The sequence below is a fragment of the Microtus ochrogaster genome, chromosome 4 (assembly GCF_000317375.1).
Source record: "Microtus ochrogaster isolate Prairie Vole_2 chromosome 4, MicOch1.0, whole genome shotgun sequence".
Lineage (NCBI taxonomy): Eukaryota > Metazoa > Chordata > Mammalia > Rodentia > Cricetidae > Microtus > Microtus ochrogaster.
The window spans coordinates 48,934,101-48,962,083 of record NC_022011.1 but is presented as its reverse complement, the minus strand read 5'-3'; the positions used below and the strand labels follow the sequence as shown (position 1 = coordinate 48,962,083).

At 51.7% G+C, this 27,983-nt stretch overlaps 1 protein-coding gene across 3 annotated transcripts in view; it reads left to right on the top strand.

The window, feature by feature from the left end:
• The window catches only part of Olfm1 (olfactomedin 1), a 38,129-nt gene extending 13,822 nt beyond the window's left edge, over nucleotides 1-24,307 (top strand). The window contains exons 1-6 of one of the 3 annotated variants that reach the window (XM_005346202.1): nucleotides 7-242; nucleotides 2,221-2,370; nucleotides 6,570-6,725; nucleotides 8,700-8,919; nucleotides 16,659-16,765; nucleotides 22,619-24,307. In XM_005346202.1, coding sequence (XP_005346259.1) covers nucleotides 93-242; nucleotides 2,221-2,370; nucleotides 6,570-6,725; nucleotides 8,700-8,919; nucleotides 16,659-16,765; nucleotides 22,619-23,293 — 1,458 coding nt within the window. In that variant the 5' untranslated portion in view covers nucleotides 7-92 and the 3' untranslated portion in view covers nucleotides 23,294-24,307. Of the gene's footprint in view, nucleotides 1-6; nucleotides 243-2,220; nucleotides 2,371-6,569; nucleotides 6,726-8,190; nucleotides 8,522-8,699; nucleotides 8,920-16,658; nucleotides 16,766-22,618 lie in introns of those variants that run through there. The other 2 variants (XM_005346203.2, XM_005346204.1) reach the window with 2 other exon arrangements.
• The last annotated feature ends 3,676 nt before the right edge of the window (nucleotides 24,308-27,983 follow it).

The following is a 27,983-nucleotide window of genomic DNA, read 5'->3' as shown; positions in this document are numbered from 1 at the left end:
CCTGCCCGCCGTGGTGCCCGCCGCCTGAGGCTGTCCGGGGCGCAGGAGCCAGCGCCAGCGCGGCGCGGGCGCAGGAGGCCACTTGAGGCGCGATGTCGGTTCCGCTGCTGAAGATCGGGGTCGTGCTAAGCACCATGGCCATGATCACCAATTGGATGTCCCAGACGCTGCCCTCGCTGGTGGGCCTCAACACCACCCGGCTCTCTGCCGCCAGCGGCGGGACGCTGGACCGCAGCACCGGCGTAAGTGAGCCCGCCTTGCGCCCTCCCGGCCCCTCCTCCCTCCTGCCTCCTGCCTCCTCTTGGGTCGGAGCTCCGGACTGGTCCGGCGGTGCGGTACAGGATGGGGTCACCTGGGGAGGAAGAGATGCAGGGGCGAGGATCACAAACCCACCCTCTGTGCTGCCGCTAAGCAGCGCCTCCGGTTGCGGCCGTCACCCGCACTCTGGCATCTCGAGGCGATGCTTTCTGCGCCCGGTCCCCTTGAGGGGCTTGAGGACACCTGCTCGGTTGCTGGTGGGAGGGGTTCAAAAGTCCAGAGTCCTCGTTCACCAATATTAGGAAGTCTTTCCTTGCGAAGCTTAGGAAACTGAAACTAGGGACTTGGGGACTTAGCCAAGGTCACTCAGCAAGTAAGGTGTGGAGATGCTGCTTAAAGCCTTTTGTGGGCTAGGTCCAGTCAGGACTCACTCAGCTCGCCCTACTTTGTAAAAGGCGGACTGGACGGTGCCGGAGTGGAGCTCCAGGCAAAAGATAAGAGCTCGGTGGTCTCATCTGAGTCCCCAAAATCCCGAGGCACCCTACTCCCATCCCCATTGGAAGATCTAAGGGTCCTCTCCAAAGGTTAAGAGAAGCTGGGCGGGACCGGACCCCCCACCTCCCGCGCGCTCGCGGCTTCGCCCACCCCTCTCTATTGGCCTCTGAAATGGAAATTGCATCTCTGTGTGCCACCAGCAGTCTGGGGAGGGGAGCGTTGGCTAAGGGTTGGGGTGGAAGGTCTGGGTAGGGCTGACTTCCATAGTGGCTGTAGCAGACTGAGCTGAGACCACCCTTCCGTGAGGAACCCCTGGAAAGGGGCCCCAGCCTAACCTTCTAAGTGGAAAGGAGAGGTGAAGGACAAGTCTCCTTTTTCCTCCAATTCTGCTCCCAAGGTCTCAGTGGTGTAACCTGCCCCCCCCCCACACACACACACCTATGACTCTTGTTGGCTCTACCTCTCCTGTTTCGAGTTTCCCTAGTGCCGGACATGGCGTGTAAAACCTTTAATCCCAGCACACAAGAGGCAGAGACAGGTGGATCTCTGTGAGTTCAAGACCACCATGGTCTACATAGTGGGTTCCCAAAAATCAAGCAAACAAAACAACCCGAATGAGTTTCCGTGGTGAGGACTTTACGTGGTCTGTGTGCTGAGGTTGGATGAATGAGATAAGTGCATCACTACCATAGCTTCTCTGCCTTCCTCCCCATCCATATCTAAAAATAGCAGGGATGTGCAGGATGCCAGGGAAAGGTTTGGAGACAGTGGGCAGGGCTGCAGTAGCAGGAGGGCAGGCGAGCAGGAGGCCATGGGGGTGTGTACAGGAGCACTGGTGTCTACTGCCCCTGCTGTGTCTCTGAAGGTCAGGGTCATGGGTGGTATAGAGGGCCCACAAGGTGAACCTAGCCACTCACAGCTCTGGTTTCTTGGTGGTCTTTGGGCAGGCCAATCCTCAGGAGTGAGGTTTGGGGGTGACCCTTACACAACGTGTTTATTGACATCCACCAAATGGCTTGTGGGTGGGAGCTGCATGGCGTTGGAAGGCCAGCATCTTCGCCAGGCTGTTTTCAGGCCAGCTGTTTTTAGGCACAGCTCTAAGCCAGTGCTGCTCTTAGTTCTTAGGCAACGACAGGGACTGTTAACAATGGTGCTTGTCTCCTAGTGTTAGGGAACAGCAGATCAAGACTACTGGGGGAAGAGAATTCTGATTCCCTGGGCTGTTAGCCACCTGGTTTCTTATATGACCTCTCAGTCAGCCTACTGCATCCGCAGCTCCTCCCACCTCCCCAAGCGTTAATCTGGTTAGATGTCCAAACTCTGAGCACCCAGGGCTGAACCTGGATTTTTAGGCATTGTGTCTCTCTGATCTACTTCAGCCCCTGGCACCCAGGCGCCAACCTCCCTCATTCTCACCCTCGTTCTCTTGTTCTCTCCCCGTTCCCTTCCCCACCTGCCCCACTCCAGGTGTTGCCCACCAACCCCGAGGAGAGCTGGCAGGTGTACAGCTCTGCCCAGGACAGTGAGGGCAGGTGTATCTGCACGGTGGTCGCCCCCCAGCAGACCATGTGTTCACGGGATGCCCGCACAAAGCAGCTGAGGCAGCTACTGGAGAAGGTGAGTCTGAGCAGGGGGTGTGTGAGAGCTCACACTTGCAGAGTGCTGTGTGCCAGCCTGAGGGTCGGCCAGCCTGCGTGGCCCCTTCTCGGTATTTGGGAATGGATGAGTGTGCAGACGACTGCCTGGATAGGAAGATGGAAAAGAACGTGGTGACCCTGCTGGGGAGATGAATACACCTGCTTCCTGGGCTCCAGGGGCTCCATGAAAGAGCTCGTTGGTAAGGCCAGAAGCATGGCTTCTTTGCCCTCTGCCATTTCTCCTCTGAGCAATGCTCAGGGACACAGTAGACCTCAGGTGCCTGGCCCACAGGCGTTCCATGGGGGTGTCTCTGCCACCGTGGATGCTTCTGACATGAGGACAGCAGTGTGTAGTCCATGCATACACCTTGAGTCTTATTTCGATTATCACAAGACCAGAGTAGAGTCGGTGGCATGAGTCACTCCTCAGATTGATATCCCCGGGCCACAGAGCTAGTTAGAAAGGGAGCTTGTCTGAGTAATTGGACCAGCTATCTTCTTGTTTGGCTTCTGTTTCTCAACAAGAGTGGCTATAAGTTGCCCCCAGAGACCCCCTGCAAACTCTGACCTCACTACTATGAGTCCCTGGAGTGCTACCATGAGGAGAAGGGAAAGTGAGGGGCCTTTCCTTCCTGCCCATCTCACTCCCCCAAGAAAAGATGCCTCCAGGGGATGTGCCCTTCCCACAAAAGTCACATACACACACACACACTCATGCACACACATGCACACATGCACCAGGAAAGCTGGAACTTGCCCTACTGATTGGATTTGGAATTTCCAAGCCCTCACCTGTATGAGATCTGTGGGCTGAGGGCATCTCTGTAACTTGAACATAGGCACTGAGGACAGCTTCCGTCCTCTGGGGAAGACAGAATGGCTTTGGAGCCCAGCTTAACCCCTGCCAGGACCTGGTCTCCCCAGCCGGACTAGCACCTCTGTGGACAGAGCAGCTCCCTTTTCTGGACTCAGACGCCGAGGCAGGGGGCAGCCTGGGGATTAGCATGACTCCCGAGTTGCTGCCAGTCCCCATGTGGAAGAGACATGGTGTCTGTGGGGCTGGCTCGCCCTAAAGGGGTAGACGTGTTGGTTTCTTGGCCTGTTTTGCCACCGATAGCCACCAGAGTAAATCATTTGAAGAGAGCCCAAGTAAAAATACATTTAACAGATCCCACAGACATTTATTTACACAAAACTAGACAGGAGCCTAATTGAGCCTTTAATTATTCAGAATTGTAGCGAAGGGGTGGGGCTTGGAGGGGCCTGAGGCCCAAGCCGCGGGGCCCTGGGAAAAGGGCAGAACTGGGAAATGGTTCCAGAAAGCTCTGGGGCCCCCTGAGAATGAGGCCGCTCAACTTCCCTCTCTGCCTATGCAGGCAGGCCACAGTCTTGCTGCTTAAAAAATTTAAAGCCCCATCTCACGCCACGTAGACTCTATTTCGGGAGGGCCTGAGCACTGGCTGGAAGAGAGGGGCCTTCATTTACGGTGCCTGTCAGCATTGCTGAGGCAAGCCTGCTCGCCTTTGTGCTCTAGGGCTGGGCCTGGGCAACACGCCTCCTTTCTGGTCTACTTTGCTTTTTCTCTGCCTGTGGGGCGGGGCCAGGCCTGGCACAGAGAGCACCTGCCATCTTGGGTGGCAACAGAGGAGGATTCCTTGGGTCCCCTGCAGCTGGTCCTAGCTGAGGACTGTGGAGCTGGTTCTGTGTTGCTACCATCTGGCTTTGTGTTAGACCCACTTGGTGACAAGGCAGGTCAGGTCCTGGGACCTAGGCCTAAAGGCTCTGGTTTGCCCAGCTTGAGTCCTTGCTGAGGACTGGGTATCAGTAAGCCTAGGCAGTTCCTCCAGGGTCTGATGCCAGAGGAGGGGCTAAGGTGAGTATAAGGATGGCATTGTGTCCTCTGAAGACACAGTCTGAGTCCGAGAGCAGAGGCTTTGGAGTCCCCGACCTTGAGCTGGCTATATGACAGGACCAAGTTTCTTAACTGACTTATCTGTGTTAACATGTGGACTCAGAACGGTTTGCTCCCCCCTACCCAGGGTTTTATGAAGATCAAATGAGCTAACTAACATAGCTGGCTCAGGCCAGTGCCTACGTGGGCAATAAACATTAGCAATTAGTCATTCCCAAATGGGGACAGGTGTGTGGCTGCTGTGCATGTCCCCTCCCCCACTTCATGGCACCTGCTGCCACAGTGGCTAAGAGCATCCTATGACCTTGTGACCTTGAACATGCTGGGTGGATTCTGGGGATACTGTGGGAACTGGAGGAGGTGTATGGAAGGAGGTATTGCCAAAGGGTTAATATGGATGTCACCCGTGTCTTGTTGTGAAGAGCTTAGCTGAGTGGTTGTCCAGAAAGTGGGCTCACACGTCTGTTGGTTCACCTTAAGGTAACCAAGTTATTTGGCATCTTTAAGACTTCTTTTTAATGTACAGCTAATCTTTACGTTTTAAAAAATTCGTTAGAAACATTGGTTCATGGTAAGGAAGACAAAAATCTCCCACCTGTACTGTGTGGTCTCTTACTGAAAGCCTGTGTTGGACTGAACCTTTACTACCCCAGGCCCCGCCCACTGTTTGACTGGTTGCTATCTGAGCCCTGTTCTTTTGGTCAGTGTCATATCTCCGAGGAGGAGACTTAGGAAAAGAGGCTTGGAGCAGAGATGCCCATGTTGTCCCTCTCTGGGCCAGGCAGGCTGCTTAGATTTCCTGCCCTTATTCTGGGTTCAGGTGTAGATGAACTGCTCCCCACCCCCAAAAGATGGTATTGTTCCCAAGTAGTTCCCAGTATCCCTTGTCTGAGCTCCTCCCAGAAGCCTCCTTGAAGGCAGTGGCATTTGGGCTGGGCCTCAAAGGATGGACCACAGCAAATGTGACATCTTTTCCCAGAAGAAGCATGGCAGCCATTCAGAGGGGCAGCGAGAGGCGGGAGAGGCCGTCCAGGAAGATTCCCCTCAGAGCAGCTAAGAGAAGGCAGCAGTCAGCCCCATGCACAGCTGTGCTATAAATTGAGCTGTGAAGGTGAATGTGTGCCCTGCTTTCAAGTCCTGAGATCCCATCAGGCTTTAAGTGCTGAGATGGGCAGTATCGACCTGAACAGCGAGAAGACACTCTTCCCATTTCCCTCCACCTACTGGTCCGAAGGGTTTGAGGTGCTACCCTACCTTCATGCTCCGACCCCTGAGCGGTGACGCCAAGCCTCTATCCTAAGGATTTTGTTCCTAGAAGGGAGTCTTTTTCAAATTCAGAAAGAAAAGGAAATTCAGCAAGGAGACCTGTCATTCACTACACACCTTCCTTGCTGGTAATTGGATTAGATTCTGAGAAAATGACCCAGCCCACTGCGGCATCCCCGGCAGCATCCTCAGCACCTTGGCTCCCTGCCCCCCTCGCCCCTCGTGAGCATACATTCTCACATAAGCCGGAGCCAGTTTCCTGAAAATGAAATGTTCTGGCAGCTGGCCGCACCAAAACTGTTTTTCTTTGACGCTCTCTGGAATCGTGCTGAATAATAGAGTCCCATCTTGAGGCTACACTCCATTCAACAATGCCCGTAAGGATGTAAAACAGCGATTCTTCATTTGCTGGGTGATTGATTCCTGACTCTGCGTTCTGAATGTGCGTGTTTGCCGAGCAGTCATCTGCCTATGATATTGTGGGGGTGATGGATGGCATATGCGGTGGGGAGAAGGCTCGGCACCGAGCCTAGAGCAGCTCCCTACCCCTGGCTTCCACACTTAGAACACCAACACTGTCAGCAAGGACACTCCAGGGGACTCCAGGGGAGAGGGAATTTATACCCTAGGCGGGCCTGGCATCTTTCTGGATTCATCTCTTGCTGTGTGCACTTCCCTAGCGATGTCAGTCATTCCCCAACGTAGGATGGAAACAGGCCCCACCCTTAACGCAGAGAGTGCCTGCCCTGATCTGGGTACCCCACGGTTAGAGTTCTGCTGGGAGAGGGTAAAGGGAATGCTTACCCAGACGATCTGCTGTGTTTGGGGAGTTCTTGATCCTAACGATCTGACGCTGGTGATTAACTGGTAAATCAGGCTTGGGCCACTCCTGCCTTCCCGGGTGGTGCTGTGGGAAAGGTCAGCCTGACTGATGAGCAGACAAATGAAACCGCCCGACATCTGCTGCAGCTCTCGCCTTGAACCTGTTACCCTTTTGACAGGTGCAAAACATGTCTCAATCCATAGAAGTCTTGGACAGGCGGACTCAGAGAGACCTGCAGTATGTGGAGAAGATGGAGAACCAAATGAAAGGCCTGGAGTCCAAGTTCAAGCAGGTGGAGGAGAGCCATAAGCAACACCTGGCCAGGCAGTTCAAGGTATGCCTGTCTCTCCTGGCGCTCTACCCCCTCCCCCAACTCCTCCTCTCTCCTCCCTCTTCCCCGTCCTCCTCCACTCCTCTCTTCCTCCCTCATCCTCCTCTTCCTCTATTACCCGTTCTCCTCACCCCTCTTCCCCTCCTCCCCCTCTTCCTCTTCTTCCTCCTCCAAGTCAGATCTTCCCCTTCTGGCTTCCCTTTCCCCACAGAGGTAGTGACTGGGGACCTAGGGGGACACAGTGAGGACTGTTCTCTGCCTTACAAAGCTGTTCCACTCTGGGAGGAGAGAGACCATCAACTCCGGCCACTGGAGGGGTTAGGGTTTGGTCAGCCCCTTCAGCACACACTGGTCCCTCTCTCCAGGGGTCCCAGGCCCCCTGCTCCTCTGGATGAGACACATTAGCCGGGGAGGGTATCGTTAGACGCCCTCAGCATTCCAGAGCTGCTGCAGGTAAATCACATTAGCCGAGGATTAGCGTAATTGATTAGAGCCATTTCTGGGCCCAGATCACTCAGGGCAGTTTTTCACTTCTGACCTAATTTAGCTGTGACAAGGCACACTGTAGATGCAGCTGCGTTAAGTGTTCTGTGTCTCCAGGTGACCCTGGCCACTTAAAACCTCAGTTCCTTTGACCTGAAATTATATATACATATGTACAAGTATGTATATATACATGACTCTCCACTAGGACTAGGCTGGGAATTATCTGCCACCTTAATTAAGGTGTTCATGCATGTTAATTAGAAATCAGGCCCAGATGTAAATGAACAGGTCAAATTACACGGCCGCTTGGCTGGAAACTGCTGAGCCCTGGTCCGTCCTCCCTTCCTTGTATGCTAATGTTATCCTTTGATGGACTCCCTACGTGAAGCAGGAACTAATTCTCCTTTTAAAAGCAGTGCATTAGGTAGGCAAAATGGCAAGCTAATGAAGTTATAAATCTATAATATAAATAAAATAATAGCAGACTAATCACATTGAGGCAGCATAAGCCAGTGATTGTTGTCCCAGGCAGGGGAACACTGCGCCCCTTTTTCTGATGTACCATCATGACTTAACCTTGGAGAGAGATTCTTGACCTTACAGACCAAAAAGAGTTGTGTCTCTCCTGGCCAGCATCTGCCCTCCTGTGCTCAGCAGACTGTGAAGACAGAGGTGTCTTCAGCAACATGAGGTAGCTCCCCTTGGAGAGTGTCGTCCACAGAGCACCTCTGAGTTCCAAAGTTGGGGACTGTGAGACTCTGGGACAGCAAAAGCAAGCCCTTGCCTTTGGCACTGTAGTCACTGCGGGAAGGAGTTCCAGCAGAAACCGTGAGGGATGCCCTTCACCATCTGAGTAGCTTTCTTTCCTGTCGTTAAAGTGTGATTTTTCTTACGTGACCATGCAAATACGTGTCTTTTAATGGCTGTTTAAGGCAGGCTAGTGAGCTAGCTTTTCAACGGTGTTTCATTTTCTTGCTTGCAGGGCTAACTTAAGAGTTTTTTCAATGCGCCACTGACTGAAGATGCAGTCCCCCCATGTAACCATGAGAGAGCCAGAGAGCTTTTTGCACCATGCATTTTTACGATTCTTTTCCAATCCTTAGCACCATTTCACTAAGGAACCTTGAATCCAACCAGGATCCTCCTTTTGCATGTGATTCTAGATGCATCCCATGAATAGTTTGAACCCTTGTCAATGCACTTTTTGAAAAAGAAAGAAAAAAAAATAACCACAAACGTTGTGTATGTGACCTAAAGCATGTAACCTTAAGATGTTGCATTCTCGACTGACAAATAAAGAGCTTTCCCAAATATGCTGGTGTTCTGAGGACTGTTTAATACGCTATCCTGACTCACTGGGACCAGATAACTGGTGGATTACTAAAATGGGAGTGTGCACACCTTCCCTCTCCTAGGGAGAAGCCAGGCCAAGGCAGGGTATTTCAAGTTCTTGCATGCATCGCACTGAACCAGCTTATTTTAACCTTGCAGGCAATAAAAACGAAAATGGATGAACTTAGGCCTTTGATTCCTGTGTTGGAAGAGTACAAGGCCGATGCCAAATTGGTATTGCAGTTTAAGGAGGAGGTCCAGAATCTGACGTCAGTGCTTAACGAGCTGCAAGAGGAAATTGGCGCCTATGACTACGATGAACTTCAGAGCAGAGTGTCCAATCTTGAAGAAAGGCTCCGTGCATGCATGCAAAAACTAGGTAGGCCCAGCGCCCTGCAGGTGTGGCACTGCCTGGCCCGACTCTGCCACACATGCAGGTGTAGGGAGTGGTGCTGAAGCCACAGTGCCTGCCTGGCCTCAGCAGGTGATGGCTGCATCAGGGCTTCTGGGTAGGGCCACCCAGAGAGAGCATCAAGGAGTGCAGGCAACACCCACCCTAGGGCATCACCCATGTGCAAACCCCATGCCAAAGCCAGTTCTAGACCCCAGTGAAGCTCACATCATTTGGAGAGAGAGAGAGAGAGAGAGAGAGAGAGAGAGAGAGAGAGAGAGAGAGAGATTAGATGCCACAAACTCTGTCAGATGTGTGTATGTGTGTGTGTGTGCAAAGGTGTGAGTGTTTAATATGCATGTGTGTGGTTCATGCATGTGTTTTAGGATAACTTTAAAAGGTCTGGAAACACATCTCTATCCAGGATGAGAAGAGGGCTAATAAAACCCCTTGAGAAAATGCATCAGGTTTAGTTGGAACTAAAAAGAGGGGGTACAGTGGCAGCAGGTTTTGGATAGAAGTGGGGACCCTCAGCAGCCCGTGTGGAATGGACTAGTAAGCAAGGTGGCTTTCCTCTCAGAGTCATGTCTCCTGACAGTCCTAAGGTAGGAAGCATCTAAAGTTCTTATGCCTGCCTGACTACCCAGTCAGTGGCTTTGGCCAAATTGCACATGTTGGCTATTTGGGGCCATTTCTAAATGGTACGTTTCATGTCCTGATACAGTACCAGCTTCAGCGTTCCTCCACATTGTCTGACCAACTCATTTGTTTGTATATCATGTACCTGTAAGGGTGACTTTGTCTCCAGAAAGATTTTTTTTTTTTTTTGGCTCCATCTGATGCTCTGACTCTGTCTCCCTTCATCCATATCTTACAAAATTTAAAACATCCCAAAGAACAAATACTTTTCAAAAGCCTTGGTGTGGGACAAGCAGAGGGTTCCAGTGGTTAAGTACTTCCAGAGCAAGCACAAGGACCTGAGTTCAATACCCAGAACTTATGTAAAAATAATCCTAGCACAAGGGAGGGGAGACAGGTGGGTCTTAGGGCTTGCTGGCCAGATCCCGTGGCTTACTTAGGAAGTAAGATGGTGAGAGACGCTGTCGAGACGGGTGACTCCTGAGAACTGATGCTTGAAGCTGTCTTCTGGCCTTCACAGAGCTCATACATACACATGTGCGCCTGCCCAGACCAGCACATGAGTGCGGATTCCTGGTGTCAGGTGACAGATGAATGGGAGTATTCACTAGAGAGGTCGTCTCCTGGCTTCCAGGTGACTCCCCGCGGCTCCTCCTGGCTTGCCCCCCAAAGACTGTAAAGTTTTGAGCTCCCAGTACTGATGAGGTAGGAAGCTATGATGGGTACTGGGAACTAGCTGTTTTGAAGCGACACTCACAGGAACACCAGGATATCATTTTCCATTCTATATTCTTACTATTGTGCCTCATAAAACCCATGACCCATTGTGGCAAGGGCTGGTAGCCTTAGTCCGTCCATGACTGGGACTGATGGCAGCCTCTCCATTGCCTGTACACGCCCTCTAGGAGTGCCTAGGGTGCTGGGCTGAGGACCGGCTATGGGTCCCCTCCAGTCTTCCCTTGGTTTTCCTCCATGGCCTCCTTCCCAGCCTTCCCAGCCTTCCCAGCCTTCCCAGCCTTCCCAGCCAGGTATTTAGAGGTCTTCCTGGTCTCTAAAGAGCCCAAAGGCTGGATTTATTACCCTGCAAAAGTTATTTCCACTGCCAGGTAACCAGGCAGGGTGTCATGCCTAGGAGAAACTAAGAAAATCATGATGGAGACCGTGGTAGGACATTACCAAGGCCGCCAAGCTGATGGGCCTTTGGGAGAGGGGGTAGCTCACACGGCTCTCCAGGTTATCCCAGCCAAGCCAGACTTCCCATCTGTCCTCTGCCTATTTTTAGCAGCTGCATGAATTTACCTTATGGCCAGGATCTTGGGGCTTTCACGTGGCTACCCTTGGACTGCTAAGACACATGTGATTCGGAATGAAGAAAGAATGAGGCCAGATAGTCCCACCCTAGGGTGCACCAGAGAGGTGACCTGAGCATGTAATTCTTTCCTAAGAGGGGCTTCAGTAAGCATGTACTTGAAGAGAAACAGCAGCTGGGGTTGGGACCGTGGGTTCTGAACCCCAGTCTGGGAAGTCTTGGGGTGCCAAGCTATAAAATAGCTAAAGTAGCAAGCCACTCAACAGCAGGTGCCTCTTCCAGGTCCCTACTGTCTTCCATCCCAGTGACTCCTGCTTTACAACACAAAGGTACAGAGTCCTTAAGCCCTAGGGTCACGATGAGAATTTACATACATTGTTCATGTCACCAGCTGTGCACTGCCAGGCTCAGAGGAGCAGCTGGGGGGTATGGTAGATCAGTAGGCAGGTGGGAGGGCAAGCAAGTGGGGGTGGGCATAGCTAGTAAGTGGAAGGACAGAGGGACGGAGGGAGGCACAGTTGACAATAGATGGATAGCCGGGTGGAGGACTGGTCAATGGCTGATGGATGAGTAGATAAGCTGCTGGTAAAATTAGGTGGCAGATGGTTGACTGACGGGTCTATAGATAGGTTTAGCATCTGTCCCAGGCCCTCAGCCGGAAGCGTAAGGACTAAATACTTTATGGCTTCTTAATTCAGTCTTTGCATCAGTCTTGCAGAGAGGCATCGTCCCCCGGCCTCCTCAGCAGCCAACTGACAGGGTGGTCACGTCCAGGGTGCACCCTGTCGTGGGCACCACTCCCTGCTGACCCAGTGGGCGGGGCTCTGCACTGGCGGCTGCGCAGTAGCTGAGTGTTACTTCTTAAACCCTCAAGCCCCGGGGTCCTTGGTGTGTCTGCCTCTGCAGGTGCTTGGTTAGGAACGTAGGTCCGTAAGGGAGGGAAGGGCTCCCTGCATCTTTCAAAGTCTCTTCTCAGAACTGTCCTAAATTCCTGGCCTGCACACAGGCAGAAAGCATAATTCAAGGACCAGAGTTAGCAATTCTGTTCATTTTCGGGCAGCATGCTTTTCCAAGTGTCCCAGCAAGGACTTAGAATTTGAAATATCTTCCTTCTGCACTAAGCATACAGCTTAGACATAACATGTCTTGGGCCTCTTCTGCAACGTGCAATTCCTTGCAACAAGTCTTGTCCCCGGGGAAGGGAAGAGGCAGTTAGCTGCCCAGAACCCTGGTGTCCCCTGAGAGGATGCTGCAAGGTCAGATCCTAGCAGCTCACCTGAGTAAAGCTAGGACAGGGGACCCCAGCACAGGCTGCTCAATGCAGCTGACCCCCAGACTTAGGTTGTACTGGTGCTGTAGGCTTCCTTAGTCACCATTGCCATTGAGGACGAGTTGGTATGAAGCGGTATTCCTGTCATACATACCAAGGGCTCTTTGGTCACGTTTTTGTTTTTGTTTCTTTCTCTTTTTTTGTTTATTTGTTTGTTTGTTTTTTGTTTTGTTTCTTTCTGCAGTTGGGTTGGAAGTCTCCAGGCAGCTAGGGCCAACCAAGGGGGAAAGTGTATTTTTGCTCTACTGAGGAAACGTCTTAGTAAACCTTGTGCCTCCCACTTAGGAGTTACCTGACAGCCAAGTGAGCTGTCCACACAGTGTCCACACTAGTAGAATGCTAATTGCAGGCTCCTGCCCTGGTGGGGCACACTGGTTTGCCATGCTGTGCTGTGCTGTGCCGGGAGCAATATGGACTCTTCAAGGGAAGTCAAAAGATAGCTTCCTAACACTTGAGATGCCAGAATCGCGTGGTGGAGGCTTCACAGTGAGGCTAGAGACTCTCAGAGCTGTGTGACCACTCCCAGTGAGAGAGTTAAGGGTGAGTTAGCAGTGAAAGCCTAAGGGAATAGAGCCCAGGATTCCGGCAACCTACAACAACCTAGACCAGGTCTGCCTCCTCCATTTCTTTTAAAGAGCAGGAGGTCCACTAGAGGCCTGGCCTGGCCAGAGCAAGAGGGGAAGGATGGCTCTAGGATAATGTTCACGGGTCTGCTGTGGGCTCTGGATCCAAACCTGGGTCTGCATTAGGGCTCTTGCATCTGTATCTTGGACCTTATTCCCAGCCTGCAGACTTCTTTCCAGACAGTTCTTCTCTAGTTTCAGGGCTAAGCACTGAGCACGGAGGCCAAGGCCAAAGCTTGTTTGAGGTCACAGACCTTCCTTCCCAGCTCTGCCTCCCAGAGATGCTCATCCTGACTCGAGCTTTGAGATAGTCTGGGCTGCTCTCAGCTTGGCATCCGCTCAAGAAGTGTGCAAGGCTCATGGCTTGTCGTCTAGCTTGACCAAGCATCTACAGTCCAGGACCCTCCCCACTGGGCATCATCCTTCCTGCAGGCCTCTTCCTGAGACCCCAAAGCTTTCTACCACCCCCACATGTATCCTGAGTGCGTGGCTGGAGAGTGGTACTTTCTAGAACTGGGTGTGCCAAGATACCGCCAAGCCTCTGCCATGGGCTCTTTTAGATCCTGTCAGTTTGTGAGGTCTCGGCAGAACTAGTGTGGACAGAGAACTAAAAATAACTCCCTGACTTAAGGATGGCAAGCAGCCTCCAGCCCCATGGGCCCTCGGAGCTGTGCCTGCCCCAGCATCTAAGAGAGCTGGAGACACAGTGGCCACGCCTACCTACCCTCCTCAGCCAGCACTGAAGCATTGAACGGTTGACTGCCCTGGTGACTATGCACCAGGAAAACAATCCAGAGGAGGCTGGGTGTGGCTGGCAGGCTGGACCTGCTGGGCAGCCATCCTGTAGAACTCAGACATAGACCTCTGCCACTTTCTGAGATAGAAAAAACAAAAACAAAACCCCACAAAAACAGAAACAGTTGAGTAGAGCATGGTAAGATTGTTCAAAGCTGCTCCTGGCCTGGCTGAGAGCAAAGTCCTGCACATTCTCCATCCGAGCTCACAGAAGACTGACTGGACCATCCAGGCATATTCTGGAAGGCCTGAGTTGTGCGCCTATGTTAGTTTGCTTTCCTGGGGACCCTGGTGATATAGTGCCTGCTTATAACTGAAGCAAACATGGGTAACATGAAGGGTGGCCTTCACTCCCCAGAGGCTCACCCTACTGACCCCAACACTTCTGAGCTGGTGAATTAGTTGGTGTACTGAAGAGACTCTTCTGAGACCTGAGTCCCTCGTTTGTTTATGGGGAAGTAGGGTGAATGGAGGAGACCCCTTACCTGGAACAGCAAGCCCCCGATGCTTTTGTTGGCACCCCAAGGGAATGTGGTGTTCAGCTGAGGTCACTGAGATGGGTGGGATGATGACATCTTTAGGGCCTAGGCATGTGTCTGGGACCAGCCCTAGAAGCTTGGTGGGAAGTTGGGATGCTGTTCTAGAGTAAGAACAGAATAGGCCTGGCTATGGAGGCAGGGAAGGCTAGGGTCAGGGTTAGGCATCCAAACTGGGCTGCGCATCCCCCTGAATCTGTGCCATGATCAGGTGGTATACAGAAAGATGGTAGATTTCTTCAGGAGAAGCTATCCAACTGCAAAAGAACCTCGAATGGGTTTGGGACCCATCTAGTGTAAGTTGGCATCTCGGAAAACTTTAGTATGTGGCTGAGTCATGTGCTGGCCTCAAGCGCAGCATGCCACTGAGTGGGAAGGATGCCTTCTACACGGATCTCCTGCCATGCCTCCAGTGCATGCTGATCCCCTTGGACCCTAACCTCCAGGCAGTTCATAGATCATATCTCCAGGACCAATGGAAGACCTTCTATGAGATATTACAGGGACCAGTGACTCTGTAGATGCTGGGTCTGGATGACAGGATGGGTTCTGGGAAGAGGACTTGCAAAAGGGTTGGCTTCTGTTGGCTTCTTTCAGTTCCCACCCATTTTGGAGAAGCCTCTGTCTCCTGGCAACCCAACACCCACCCCAAGTCAACAGGAGCGAAGGAAGAAAAAGTGGGAGTGAGGGGTGGAGTCCAGCTTGGGCATCTGGCTTCCCCTGCCCAGCCTCTACAGGCAGCCCACAATGAACTCATTCGAACCTCAGAAGCATACAGTTATGCAAGTGTGTGTGTGTGTGTGTGTGTGTGTGTGTGTGTGTGTGTGTGAATTTGTGTGTGTGCATGTATGTGTGTGTGTGAAGGAAATTTTTCTACAAACAAACCCATCAGGGATCCTCACTTCCAACTCCTGCCAACACTGGTCAACCTTGGCTTCCCACAATGCCCTTCTTTTTCCTAACCCTTTTCTTGGTGTCTCCTCCAAGCCAGGGCTTGGGTAAGGCAGGGCAGTGTGCACAGAGGCCAAGTGGGCATGCTTTGTGCTCAGCAATGGGCCTCTCAGACCCTTGCACCCCAGACCTCCATGGAGCCTCGAGCCTCAGAAGTGCTAGTGCTGGAAAACTCAAGTTCCTCCTGGAAGGGGAGATGCCTTTGGGGAAGGGACAGGAGAGTGGGCACAGTGGTGACACTTCTCTCCTAGTCTGGGCAGGAGTGCCAGCGCTGGGGCATTGGTGGGAATCCAGGCCTGGAGTGGCTTTCAATCCTACTGAGCCTCCCTCTGTCCAAGGTCCCCTCTCTGCTGGCTCCTGAGCCAAGCTGAGTACTTCACCTTGTTAGTTTTGTACAATGCTTCTCTGGACATGCTCAGCCCATTCCAGGCTTGGGGAGATGCTGGTGGGTGTGGAAGCATGGCAAGCTGCACCCTCCCCTGGGCTTGACCCTCCCTGCTCCAAGTAGGATTATCTCTGCTTCCCTGTGGTCTCAGGCTAAGTCTATCACAATCTCGCCTAAGCACCTGGATCTTCTCTGAACTTTGCAGAAACTGTGTATGTATGCTAATGTGGTCCTCGGGGGGTATCTTATAGACTTGGGGGGCGGGTCACACTCAAGCCTGACCTGGTGGGATGGAAAAGAGGAGTCCTGCACAACAGGCTCAACCTGGAGGCTGAGAGCAGGCAAGAGACCTGCAAGCTAAGGCAGGAACGCTGGGTCACAGCCTCTGCCACTCCTGAATACCAAGTTGTGGCTCTGAGATCATCTCTGGCCATCTGTGAGGTGGGAGGGCTGCAGGGGTCACGTCTAAGATTCCATAGAGCATAATGCTCAACTCCCAGCCCTACTGCCAGGGGCCGTTCTTCTTGAGAGCATGAAAAACCCACAGACACACACACACACACACACACACACACACACACACACACACACAGCAGGACAACAGCAAGCCTCCACCTACCTCCATCGGGGGTGGTTCTAGGACAGACACGTGCACAAGGAAGGTGCTCCCACAGTGTGGGGTGCTGTTACGGGCTGCTAGGATTGTCCTTCTGTTTGGGGAGGTGAATCCTGCTTGGGGGCAGTGTCTCCCATGGAGCCTAAATTCCCTCCTGCTGCTTGCCATGCTGCCTAAGCTCCAGCAGTCAGAGAGGACTGAGCTCTTGTGTCCCATTCCCAGAGAAGACTGAGGCTTGTTGTGGCCAACTCTCTCTTGTTACTGGGGCTGCCCTGGCCTCTTGCTCCTAAGGAATCATGAGACCTAGGAGGGCAGCCATTCACTGCCATGCCCTGCCCATGCTGGCCTTAATTGTTCCCTCTGGAGGAAGAGGTGGCTCCTCATGGCCACTGGGGAGACTTGTTTAAGTGACATTATGGGCTGTTGGGCACCAGATCTGGAGGGGAAGAGGATGAATCCCCCCAGCCCAGATGTACCCTTGCGGGGAGGGGTCCAAGGCTCTCAGTTGCCTGTTGGTTCTGACCCATGCACACTCTGTTCCAGCCTGCGGGAAGCTGACGGGTATAAGTGACCCGGTGACTGTCAAGACCTCTGGCTCAAGGTTCGGGTCCTGGATGACAGACCCACTGGCCCCAGAAGGTGATAACAGGGTAAGTGTCCCTGGAGCTTTTAAAGGACTTAAAAGGCCTGGTCTCTGTCCCTCTCCCTAGTGCCAGACATGTCTACCTCCCAAGCAGATAGCTTCAGACTCTGGGTAGAACCAGAGTCTCCCAAGGGCTTCTTCCCAGGAAAGCTGGTAGAGACCCCTATACAAACACAAGTGGCAGACAGTGGGATGGGGAGGCTGCCCATTTGAGGATGGTGGTGGCAGTTGTGGAGGCAATAGTGGCTCTGCCCAGTGGCTGAGCAGGTACTGAGGCATCTCCTGTGCTGACCGCTCCAGGCGGTTCCCATCACTGCCTCTGCTTCCGGGGATAGAATCTATTAAGCCTTTCTTGTTTTAATGACAGCTGATTTGTACTCATTTGCCATTCCTTTCATGACTGATAGAAGCTCTGTGTTTCTTTTTGATTTTGAGAAGAGGCTGGGTTCCTTTTTCCTGGGTGTTTCCCCCCTGGGCAAACAGCAGAAAAGAAAAATGAGCCAGCCGCCCATTTGGGGCTACTTCTCCTTCCTGGGGACTGGGCCTTGGTCTCAGTTCCTTTAGGAACTGGATGTTGGGAGTCAGAGGCTGGGAGGCCCCTTGATGGAGAAGGCCTGCCCGGAAGGAGCATCCCCAGTCTTCAGGAAGTTCTAAGGGAACTGGAAGGGGTGCTTTTGAGAATCACGGTCCTTTGATGTCATGCAGTGCCGATCACGGCAGCCAGGATGAGGCCTCCCAGGGTCCCAGCACTCCTCCCCAAGGCCTCTTCTTTTCAGAGGTTCGCAGGATAGTGGACAGAAGCAGGGAACTGGGAGCTCCTCCCTGGGCCCAGAGAAAGGAGCCTGAGATCTGAGGTCCTGAAGTCTTATCACAAGAGTGACTCACATCTCTCCCAAGCAAGATTGGAGTTCTGGAAATGAGGTAGCTGGGGTGGGCAAAAGACCCTCTAGATGTGCCAGCTCTAGAGAGCAGTGCCACTAAGGCCTCAGCCAGCTCTAGAGGGCTGGCTGGGCTACCCTGAAGATACCGTAGGGTCAGGGGTGTGTGGGCATAAGTTGTGTTCACACTGGTTTCTGGACCATGATGGTCTCATAGTTTCTCAACATTCTAGTTTGATTTTGGCCGCTGTGATAAAAAGCAACTTAGGGAGGAGGATTTTCTGTTACACTTTCATCGTTAGGAAAAGTCGGGCCAGAAGCTCAAGCAGGAACCTGAAGGTGGACCTGTGTGCTACTCCTGAAAACATTACTTCTGCCTAAGGAACTCAACCGTAGCCAAAATATTACAGCAGGAGCCATAGAGGATGCTAATTCATGGCTTATGCTGAGCCAGTTCAGGACCTGTGATAGTGCTCCCCACGACAGAATGAGTCCTCCTATCAGTTAAGGCAATCAAGACAGTCCCTTCCAGGCACGCCCATAGATCAGCCTAAGGAAGACTCTTTATTTGGGTGACCCTAGGTTGGGTCAAGTTGACAGTTAACATAGACAATTAACACTAACTAGAGCACGTAGGCTGTGCTAGAACCCTCATCCCATCAGCTAAAACCTACTTCCGCTCGAAGTTTTCTTAGGAACACCCTTCACTACAGATGTGGATGGTATGTCTTTCTGGAGAGAAAGACAGAGCCAAGGCAGGAGGTGCTTAGAAAGCCCAGGCCAGCATGCCAGGTTCTGTCCCAACCATGTCGTGTCTAGTGACCAGCTCTGGCTTGCAGAAAAGCAGGACCCTGGCTGGGAGCAGACATACTGTATTGCGTACTGCTCTTAACACTTTGGGCTCCAGCCATTCAGAACCACGTGCTCCCCACAGTGGCCCATGTATTCAGCCTGCTAAGTGACATGTCGCCTCGTCCTACCATTGATCAACACCAGCAGTGTTTGTTTTGTTTTGCTCTCTTCCAATCTCCCATTCACTTTTGATCACATACTCGCAGGAGACCAATAACTCGCCACACGCGCATGCGTAGGCACACACACTCACACACTCATTCAGAGAAATTGATGTTGGCTTTATGGCTTCGGAACAGGTCGCTGTGGAGGGTTCTGTGAGAATGCTAGGGTGAAACAGAGGGAAGAATTGTGTCGAGCCTGTGAGGAGGCCTCAGGAAGCTGTAGAACCCCTCGTTAGTACGTGCCGAGGGAATGCGTTGAGCTAGCTCTGTCTCCACTGCCCCTGTGTAAGCTGTTAGAACAAAATTAGCTTGGGATACCTTTGCATGGGCCTTCCTCTCTTTGTCTGTCAAGCGCCAGCTGTCTACAGGCGCTGTTCTAAGAAACCTCCAGCAGTGAGCCGCCTGTTTGCTGGCCACACACCCTCAGTCCCCATCAGAGGCCAGGCCCTTTTCACCAGTGTTAGAAGCAGAAGGGCTTGGTCGGAGCTAACTGTAATTCCCGTCTTGTGCATAGACTACCACACTACCACACACTACCACAGCTCCAGAGCCCTGCAGTTCCAAAGATTCCATTCTGGATTCCAAGGCTCATAATCTTCTTGGACTGGGACATCCTGACAGAGCCATGTCCCACCCACCCCTCTTTCTTCTCCGTCACTGGTTCCCCACCTCAGAATTCCAGTCTAACTTACACAAGACATCAGAGAGGGGGCTTGTATCATGCTCCCAGCACCCCCAGGAGGTTCATGTTCAGAGAGATGGCGTATTACTTAAACCCTGGCTTAGCTCTGTGCTTCAAGGACCTTTCCCTTCATCTAAGCAGCATCAAAGCCAGCAGATGATCCTTAGAACAGAGGGGAGAATTATCCAGAAGGCTTTAGATTATGCAGATATGCTGGTGCCTGCAGCTCTGTCTGCTGGCAGCTTAGACATCCCTTCTAATCCTTCCTCAGTGGGCGTACTTACTGGGACATTCCTGGGGCGGCTGGCATCCCGCCACTTCCTCCTAGCCTCCCACCGAGGCTCTCTCCTCCCCTTCACTAACAGCTCCCTTTAGAACATCTTTTCCAAGGCTGAATTCCTTGATGTTAGCAGTTTCAGGAGGACATTTGTCAAATGCTCGCCAAGCCAGAGAGAAGAGGTAACTAAAGTCTTGTTACTAAGAAAGGTCCTTAAATAGCATCACCTAACACCTCGGCTGCATTGTAAGGTGCTGGCCAGAGGCCCTGGCAGCCCTATCCTGGCTGCCCTCCTCCTTGAAAAGCAATTAAACTTAGTACAGTTAAGCAAACCTCTCTGGCCTCAGTTTTCTCATCTGAAAATGAAACTAGCAGCAGGGATACAACTTGGTTCTGTGCAGGACGGTTCAGGGAGCTCCACAGAGCCTCAGGGACCTCTGCACTGGCAACTCGGGCCCTGGACATCCTCCCCAGGAGAGAATGGCAGAGTGAGTGAGACAGATGCAAAGTCAGCATGCTAACTGACAAAGCAGAAGGATAAGATGCTCTCGGAGTCAAGCCCGGATGTTACAAGGACATCCCAGTACACCTGGGCAATGGCTACAGATCTGGGGACTTGGAAACTACTAAATCTGTAAGCTTGGGTGTTAGGATATGCCAACATATTCCTTTTTTCTGATCCACTGAGTTCGTTCCCTGAAGAGCAGACTTTTTAGAGGTCACTAGGCAGCTGGAGAAGGGCGACGGAAGATAAAACGTGGATCAAAGGAACCCTTGCTCATACATAGGTCACGGTGGGATTGGACTTGAGGCATGGCTCAGCTGGTGTAACAGTCTGGCTTGTGAAGTTACTTAGAAATGGGAGTGTGTGTTTCTCTTTTGCAGGTGATCTGGTCAGTTATGTCAAAATTGTCAGGGGTCAGCTATGGAGAGACAGAAATCGGGACCAGAAAAGTGAAAGTGGGGTGGCTTTTCTTCCACTCGTCCCCTCTACTTACTAAGCGGCTGTCTTGCCTCAAAGGCAGCTCCGCCTTAGTGCATGATGACGCTGGTGTTCTCCAAATAAAGTCATGCAATTGTGCAGGCATCCTGACACCCTGTACTCTGCCCTACACCTTGTGCTGAGCATCCTTGAGTCTAGCTGGAAGAACCCTTGATCCTTCCAGAGGACATGCAAACCAGCAACCATCACTGGGGTCTCTTCCCAGGGCAGCACCAACCCAAGCTGAGTGAGTTTGGTCTAAACCATCAGGTCTTGGAAGGGACAGAAGACAAGGGCCTTTCACAGGGGGAGGTCACAGTGCCGAGGGGAGGAGCAGCCTCTGTGGAAATGGGGCTCCTTCCCATGAGGTTCTCTGGGTTTTGAGTTGTGAAGTTCTCCTCTGCAGAATGGCCCATATCCCAAGCTGCCTCCCGAGCGTGTGGTTGAGTATTCAGCCTCTGGAGTCCACTCCCCTGTCTTCTAATCTCTGTTTTCAGAAAGTGGTACCACAGGCCTTTGTCTGATTTGCCAGTGTGTGGGAGATGAGACCATTTAGAGATCCTTAGACATTGGTGTCTTCTTGTTACACACTGGACCCAAGAAACACAGAAACCTGTCCCTAGCTCCCCACCACGGAAGGCCCACTCCAAAGCACCAAGGAGGGGCTTGCTCCAGAGGGGGACAGGGAGGGCTAGCAGAAGGTGCTTCAAGCAGAAGCTGTGAAGAAATAGAGAACTCCCTGTCCCACGAGGCAACCCAGAGGGCACAGTGGGTGGGCCACTTTCCCCCAGAGACCAAGGACATGTCCAGATCCTCCAGTGCTCCATGACCCATATCACTGAGGGATGGTCTGAGAGAGATGGGATAATAACAGCCTTGAACGAGACTCCGTTGTTGTCGTCGTTGTTTTTAATCTCATTAAAAACAAAAGGCACATCTGCTTCTAAGCATCTGAACGGATGTCTCAGGAACACAATTGTTGGTTTGTGGGGGGGTTTTGTTTTGTTTTGTTTTAACAAAAATGTCGCGCCATGCCTGAGAGCCGCTGCAGCCCTAATCCCTGCTCAGCTTTCCCAGCTCTCTGTGGATAAAGCAGCTGTCTTACTGCCAGGCAGATAACGCTGCCAGGTCTCCTCTCTTAGCCCCGCCCCCTTCTCATTTGCTACAAAATTGCTTTAAATGACTAAAGGTTTTTGTTCCCAGTATAGATGGTTCTCGGGTCAATTGGTGTGCAGTGTCATCGGAAATTCATAGGCAATCACTTCCTTTGTAACCCTTCAAACTCAGGCCTCGGTCATTTTTTCACTTGGTTGATTTCCACGGCTGATAGCCCCGTGTTCCAGTCTGAAAAGTGTTTTCCACAGATTAGGGAATGAGCTATTGCTCCCCACAGCAAATCAAAGCCCCAGTTAGTTATCTTTCACTGCGCACATATCCCCACCTCTGCCCAGCATAGACAATGAGTCAGACTGTACTTCAGTAACAGCCTGCTGGAGTGGAGAGGACTCGCTCACAGCATCCCATCCTTACGCTGGGAGATGCTCCTTCCCAGTGACCTTGAGAGCCAGTTGTCACTGCTGAGAGAAGCTCCCCAGTGTGTGAGCATCTTCTTAGCAGCTGTACCCTTTACAAGGCTGACTCCAGCACTGTGTCCCTGCTTTGATGACATTCCCAAGCCCTTGGCCAGGATCCAATAGAGAGCCAACAGTGAGATCATTGTCCTATAACATGGTACCAGAAGGGGCTCCATCTGGGGTCCTGGTGGGGTTTCCCATACCAGCCACTGGTGTATATTGTGTAGACTGGCTGTGCACTGTGTATGCGTGAGACTCCAGAGCGCCTGACTGCCTGTCCCCATTCATGTCCCTCCACTGTGTCCTACGCTTCCCAGGGGTTTGGAAAATAGGTCTGAGTAGGGACCAGGCAGGAGTCCAGCGTTCTTGAAGGCAGGACAGAATGCTCTATAGTCTTGATGGCTCTTCCAGGTCCTTCTGTTTTACACTGACGAAGTCTGCTCTCCCACAGGTTTGGTACATGGACGGTTATCACAACAACCGCTTTGTCCGCGAGTACAAGTCCATGGTGGACTTCATGAACACAGACAATTTTACCTCGCATCGTCTCCCGCACCCCTGGTCAGGCACGGGCCAGGTGGTCTACAATGGTTCCATCTATTTCAACAAATTCCAGAGTCACATCATCATCAGGTTTGACCTGAAGACAGAAACGATCCTGAAGACACGCAGCCTGGACTACGCTGGCTACAACAACATGTACCACTACGCCTGGGGTGGCCACTCAGACATCGACCTCATGGTAGACGAGAATGGGCTCTGGGCTGTCTATGCCACGAACCAGAATGCCGGCAACATTGTCATCAGCAAGCTGGATCCGGTCTCGCTGCAGATCCTGCAGACATGGAACACCAGCTACCCCAAGCGCAGCGCCGGCGAGGCCTTCATCATCTGCGGGACCCTCTACGTCACCAACGGCTACTCGGGGGGCACCAAGGTCCACTACGCTTACCAGACCAATGCCTCGACCTATGAGTACATTGACATCCCCTTCCAGAACAAATATTCCCACATCTCCATGCTGGACTACAACCCTAAGGACCGCGCCCTGTATGCCTGGAACAACGGCCATCAGACCCTCTACAATGTCACCCTCTTCCACGTCATCCGCTCTGATGAGTTGTAGCTCCTGCTTTCCCAGAAGCCCAGGGTCCAAGTCCTCTCCCAGGGGACATTTCCATGAAATAGCTGCCAAAATGATTCCAAGAATACTAACAGCCCTGATTTTGAGGAATCAGCGTGATTCTGACGCCGAGGGATAGTGTCGCCTCTGTGTTCCTCCTACTCATGCAGGTGGACCTCAGATTTCCGAAGAAACCACCATGTATGTGGATGGAACTGCAGCCCACGGCTCCCTGGCTGTCCCCATCCCTCCCTATCCCTCTCTGGTCAACTAACTCAAAGAAGCAAGGCGATGACTGTTGGCCCCTCTCACCCAAGAACAACCCACTGTTAGGATTGCATGGACATTTCCTTAGGTCGTGATCAGCGCGATGATGTGATGGCCATTCCCCACTCCCGGAGCCCCCCGCCCCCGGCCCCCGCGGCGCTCAGTGTAGGCTGCTTCAGCCCACACGTATCGCAGCTGCCTTTTTCTTGACTGTGTTGTTGTCTCTTAGATTAACTGTGCTGAGACTCCCGGTAGCTCATGGACCCGTGTCTAGTGCTTTCCCGAAGCGATGGTGGGTGTTCGTAGAGTGAAGTTGCTGTACCCACGTTGTTGAACTTGCGTACCCTGTAGCTAGGTTGTGAGGTGTCCGTCTGTTATCCCCCAAGGTGGTAACTCCGTGTGTTCAATTTATGCAATGAATGTTGTCATGCGATGCCGTAGTTTGGATTGATAAGTGGATGGTTTCTGTTTCTAAAAAGAAAAAAAAATCAGTGTTTGCCCTTATAGGAGATATAGTCAAGTTCATGTTGATAATAACCCAGTGGAATTCTTCTCTTCTTGTCAAGTTATCCGAATCATGTAACCTTGGATGGGAAGGACGCATCTTGGGAAACTTCAGTTTCCAACAGGAAGGAACTCCCCAAGGGTAGCCATGTGTGGAAAGGTCATTTTTTAAGAAAAAAATAGGTAAAAGAGGGCAACTTTGTACTATTCAGTTTATCTGAAGAACAATAAAGATATTAGGAGACAGCCTCGCTTTGCTTATTGTGTGACAAGAGAGATGAGCTGAGTGTATAATCTTCACAGCTACCTTCTAGTCTGGACCCCAGCCTCCCAATCCCCAAAGCCAGAAAGAGCTTGGTGTTTCCCCCACCTTAGCTGCCCCAGGGGCTCCCACCCCTCACTTACTCTTCTCTCCTGGAGCAGGCACCCATGCCAGACAGCCCCAGTGCCATTGGCCATTACCAGCTGAGACCCCACTGATGCTAAGCCAGTGAAGGTGAACCTACCCCACTTCCTGCCCAGCCTTTTACCAAGGGTTGTCACAGATCTATGTAGGGGTGCCTAGTCCTCCCTGGGACCCCTAGATGTGCCATATCATGGCAATTCCAAGGAGCTCAACATGCAGATAATGTCCTAGAACACCCAGGTGGACCCCGTATGTAAAAAAAATCCTGAGGTTCTTGCAGGCCAAATCACAGCCAGGTCAGGAGCCTTTCTAGAATGCCCTGGAATTTAATGCCAGCCAGAGAAGTGGTGGCTTGAGAGGAGCTCTCTCAGCACATGGTGATGTGGCTGGCCTTAGATCTGACAAGATGGCTGCTGTCCAATGTTCTGTGTGGCTTGGAGTGTGATTGCTATCTCCTCTAACCTCGACTCCACAGTTGGGTACCTGTCATCCCACTCAGGGTGGACAATGACAACGTGGTCCAGGGTCTGTGTTCACCAATCAGTGAGCAAACTAGTCTCACCAATCAATGAGCAAACACGTTCCCATGTATGTCCATGAAGCTGGCTGGTCCCCAGGCAAGATACTGATGGTACCCTGGACAAACTGATGCCCCTGATGTTCAGCTGTGCCATGGAATTGAGAGTCTGGGGATGTCTACGGACAGACAATGATTCTGGTGCCCACTGGAAGTTGGCAGAACTGCATGGTGAACACCTAGGAAGAAAGTAGCTATGGACATTTTGGGGATGGTGTCCAGCTTAGTCATACTAGGCAGTCTTATTACCTGGCCCTTGACAGAAGTTAGAGGAACAGGATCATGGTGGAAAGGGATCTGGGAGGCCTCCAGAGGGGTGCTGAGCCTTGACCGGCCAGGCCTGACATGGTGTTCTCAGCCACTGCTCCTCCAGGTACTACAACCTGGACCCAGGCTCCTTCCTTAGTGATTAAGTGGGCTGCTGATACAGGTGACTGATCCAATCTCTAAAATTTTGATATGATGTTATCTACAAAATTCAATTACAAAAAAAGTTATAAAAAAATTTCTTAATACTTTAAGTGAATTCATGATTTTGATGTGGCCACATTCATAGCTGTCCTCGGCCAAATGTAACCAAGCTCAACTTGTAGGTTGAGCAAAACTTAGTTTCCTGGAAGAGACAGGACCCACTTTGGCCCTCTCTCACTGTGTTCACCAGACCCCAGACATAGGGTTCTAGCTTGCTCCCTGAGGGGGAGTGGGGTTAGCCATCTACTCTCAGGACTACCCTCCCCCCACCACATACACACCTTAGGGATGTCTGCTTTTCCCCACCTGCCGGAGCATCTCCCTCCCACAGGCTTTAAGACTTCCTGTAACTAATCTCATCCAACATAGTCTAGGATCTGGGAGAGGTGGTTTAGGTATCCAAAATAGGTAAGTTTCCAAATGCAAACCAAAAAAAGAAGAAATCTCTTCTCTTGTTTTCTCTTCTGCCTGGGAATTCGCAGGCTCCACCAAGAGGTGAAGGAGAAGGAAGGAGGGGAGAGGAGGGCGGTCTGGGGAAGGCTGATCCTTAATTACAGGCTCGTTAACTGCCAGGCTTCCTGAGCTCTCAGGGACTCGGGGACACAGGAGGAGCCTCCAGTTAAAACTTCCAGAGGTGGGAGACATTTTTCATACATTTATGCTTACAAATTATCTCTGGGTGCGACAGCAAGCAGAACCCCACCCCCATGAGACAGAGTAGCTGCTTATTCATCTAAAAGACCCAAGTTCCAATAAAGCTGTCATTCAAGCTGTGAGGCCTCTGCCCCCTCCCCGTTTTGATGGAGTCCTGTACACACATCATCAGCCTACGGCTCTGTGATGACGGGTGGTGATTGTGGGCTGATTTCTGTATAATTTCTTCTTAATGACATAGTAGAAATAAGAATCATAAGTGAGCAAATGCCCATCCTGTGAGTCACTAGAAGACAAAATAAGGATGTGACGGGGCCACATGGATTTGCGTCTCAGACAGTGTACTTCCTAGGGAAATATTCTGCTAGGAGATTAAATACGTAAGAAAAATGGCTCCATCCAGAGAGCAAATAGAGCAACCCCTGACACTAAATCTCCCAGATTCCAATAACTGGATATATCAGCCAATAGCAGAGCATCTGTGGATGAATTTTCTTTATTAAAAGTTTGGCCTGGGATCAAAATCCTGCAGTTCGAGATGCTCAGAGATCAGAGCATCAGATCTGTTCACAGCTGGGCACGGGGTTTCCCCGATTTCTACAGGGGTACTGTCTTGTGGCAAGCCTGTGTCTGGTCGCCAACATCAGGTACCCTGTGGCTCTCCTCCCACTCTGCTGGAGTCCCCAGGCCTGGTTCCTGCAGAAGTCACAGAGTCTGGTGTGCAGGAACTCTTCTACCCACCCGTGCCAGAGCCCTGATCTGCAGAAGGCGGCTACTGGCTTCTGTGACCCATCTGGGGGCTTGGTGCTGGCACCAGCCTTGGACAGGGACACACGAGGCACTCACTTAGGGTAGTGCAAGGATTAAATAGGCCATCAGGTGCTTGGTTCTGTTTACTGCAAAGCTGCAAGTCTTATACTTGTTTGGTTTTTTTCCCACTCAGTTCTTGTTCTGAAGATTTTTTAAGTATGTGAAACTATTTCCCTGCATGTGTGTGTGTGTACTGTATGCATTCTCTGTGTGTACTGTATGTATTCTCTGTGTGTACATATTTGTGTACGCATGTGCACCTGTGTGTAGAAGCATATGTGAGGCCAGAGGCCAACATCAAGTGTCTAAGTCACTCTTCACCTTTTTAAGTTGAATTTTTATTCAGTGTGTGTGTGTGTGTGTGTGTGTGTGTGTGTGTGTGTGTACGCATGTGTGCACACATGCCGTAGCCTGCAGGCAGAAGCCAGACAGCTTTCTGCAATCTATTCTCTCAACTCTGTGGCATCAAACTCATGTCATCAGGCTTGGCAGGCGTCTGAGCCACCTCGCCAGTACCACACATTTTTGAGACAGGATCTCATGAATTCGCTTTGGCTGGGCTTCAAATCCCAGCAGCTCTCTCTGTCCCCAATGCTGAGGTGACAGGTGCATGCCACTTTGCATGGCTTTCACACTGGCTCTGGGAGGATCTGAATTTACGTCTTCAGAATGCTCGTGCAGGAATCGCCTGACAGCGTATCCTCCCGGGTCTGGTTGCAGATTTGTCTACTGCACTCGGTTCTATCAGCCGCTGTTTTAGTGCTCTGAGCCTCTGAGCTGCAGGTAGTGTGCCCTGTTTTCCCTACTCCCAGGTCATAAGGCCTGGACCCAGGAATCCACGGGGTCATGCGGGCTCCTGTGCTGTGCTTTAGGGATTCCACAATGACGTGGGCGCCATCCTTACTGTCATCCAAAGGCTGCCCATTTGTCCCAATTATTATTATATTACTATTAAACAGGCTGATTTTTTTCCCAATGAACCTGCTATTGGTTTTTTTTTTTTT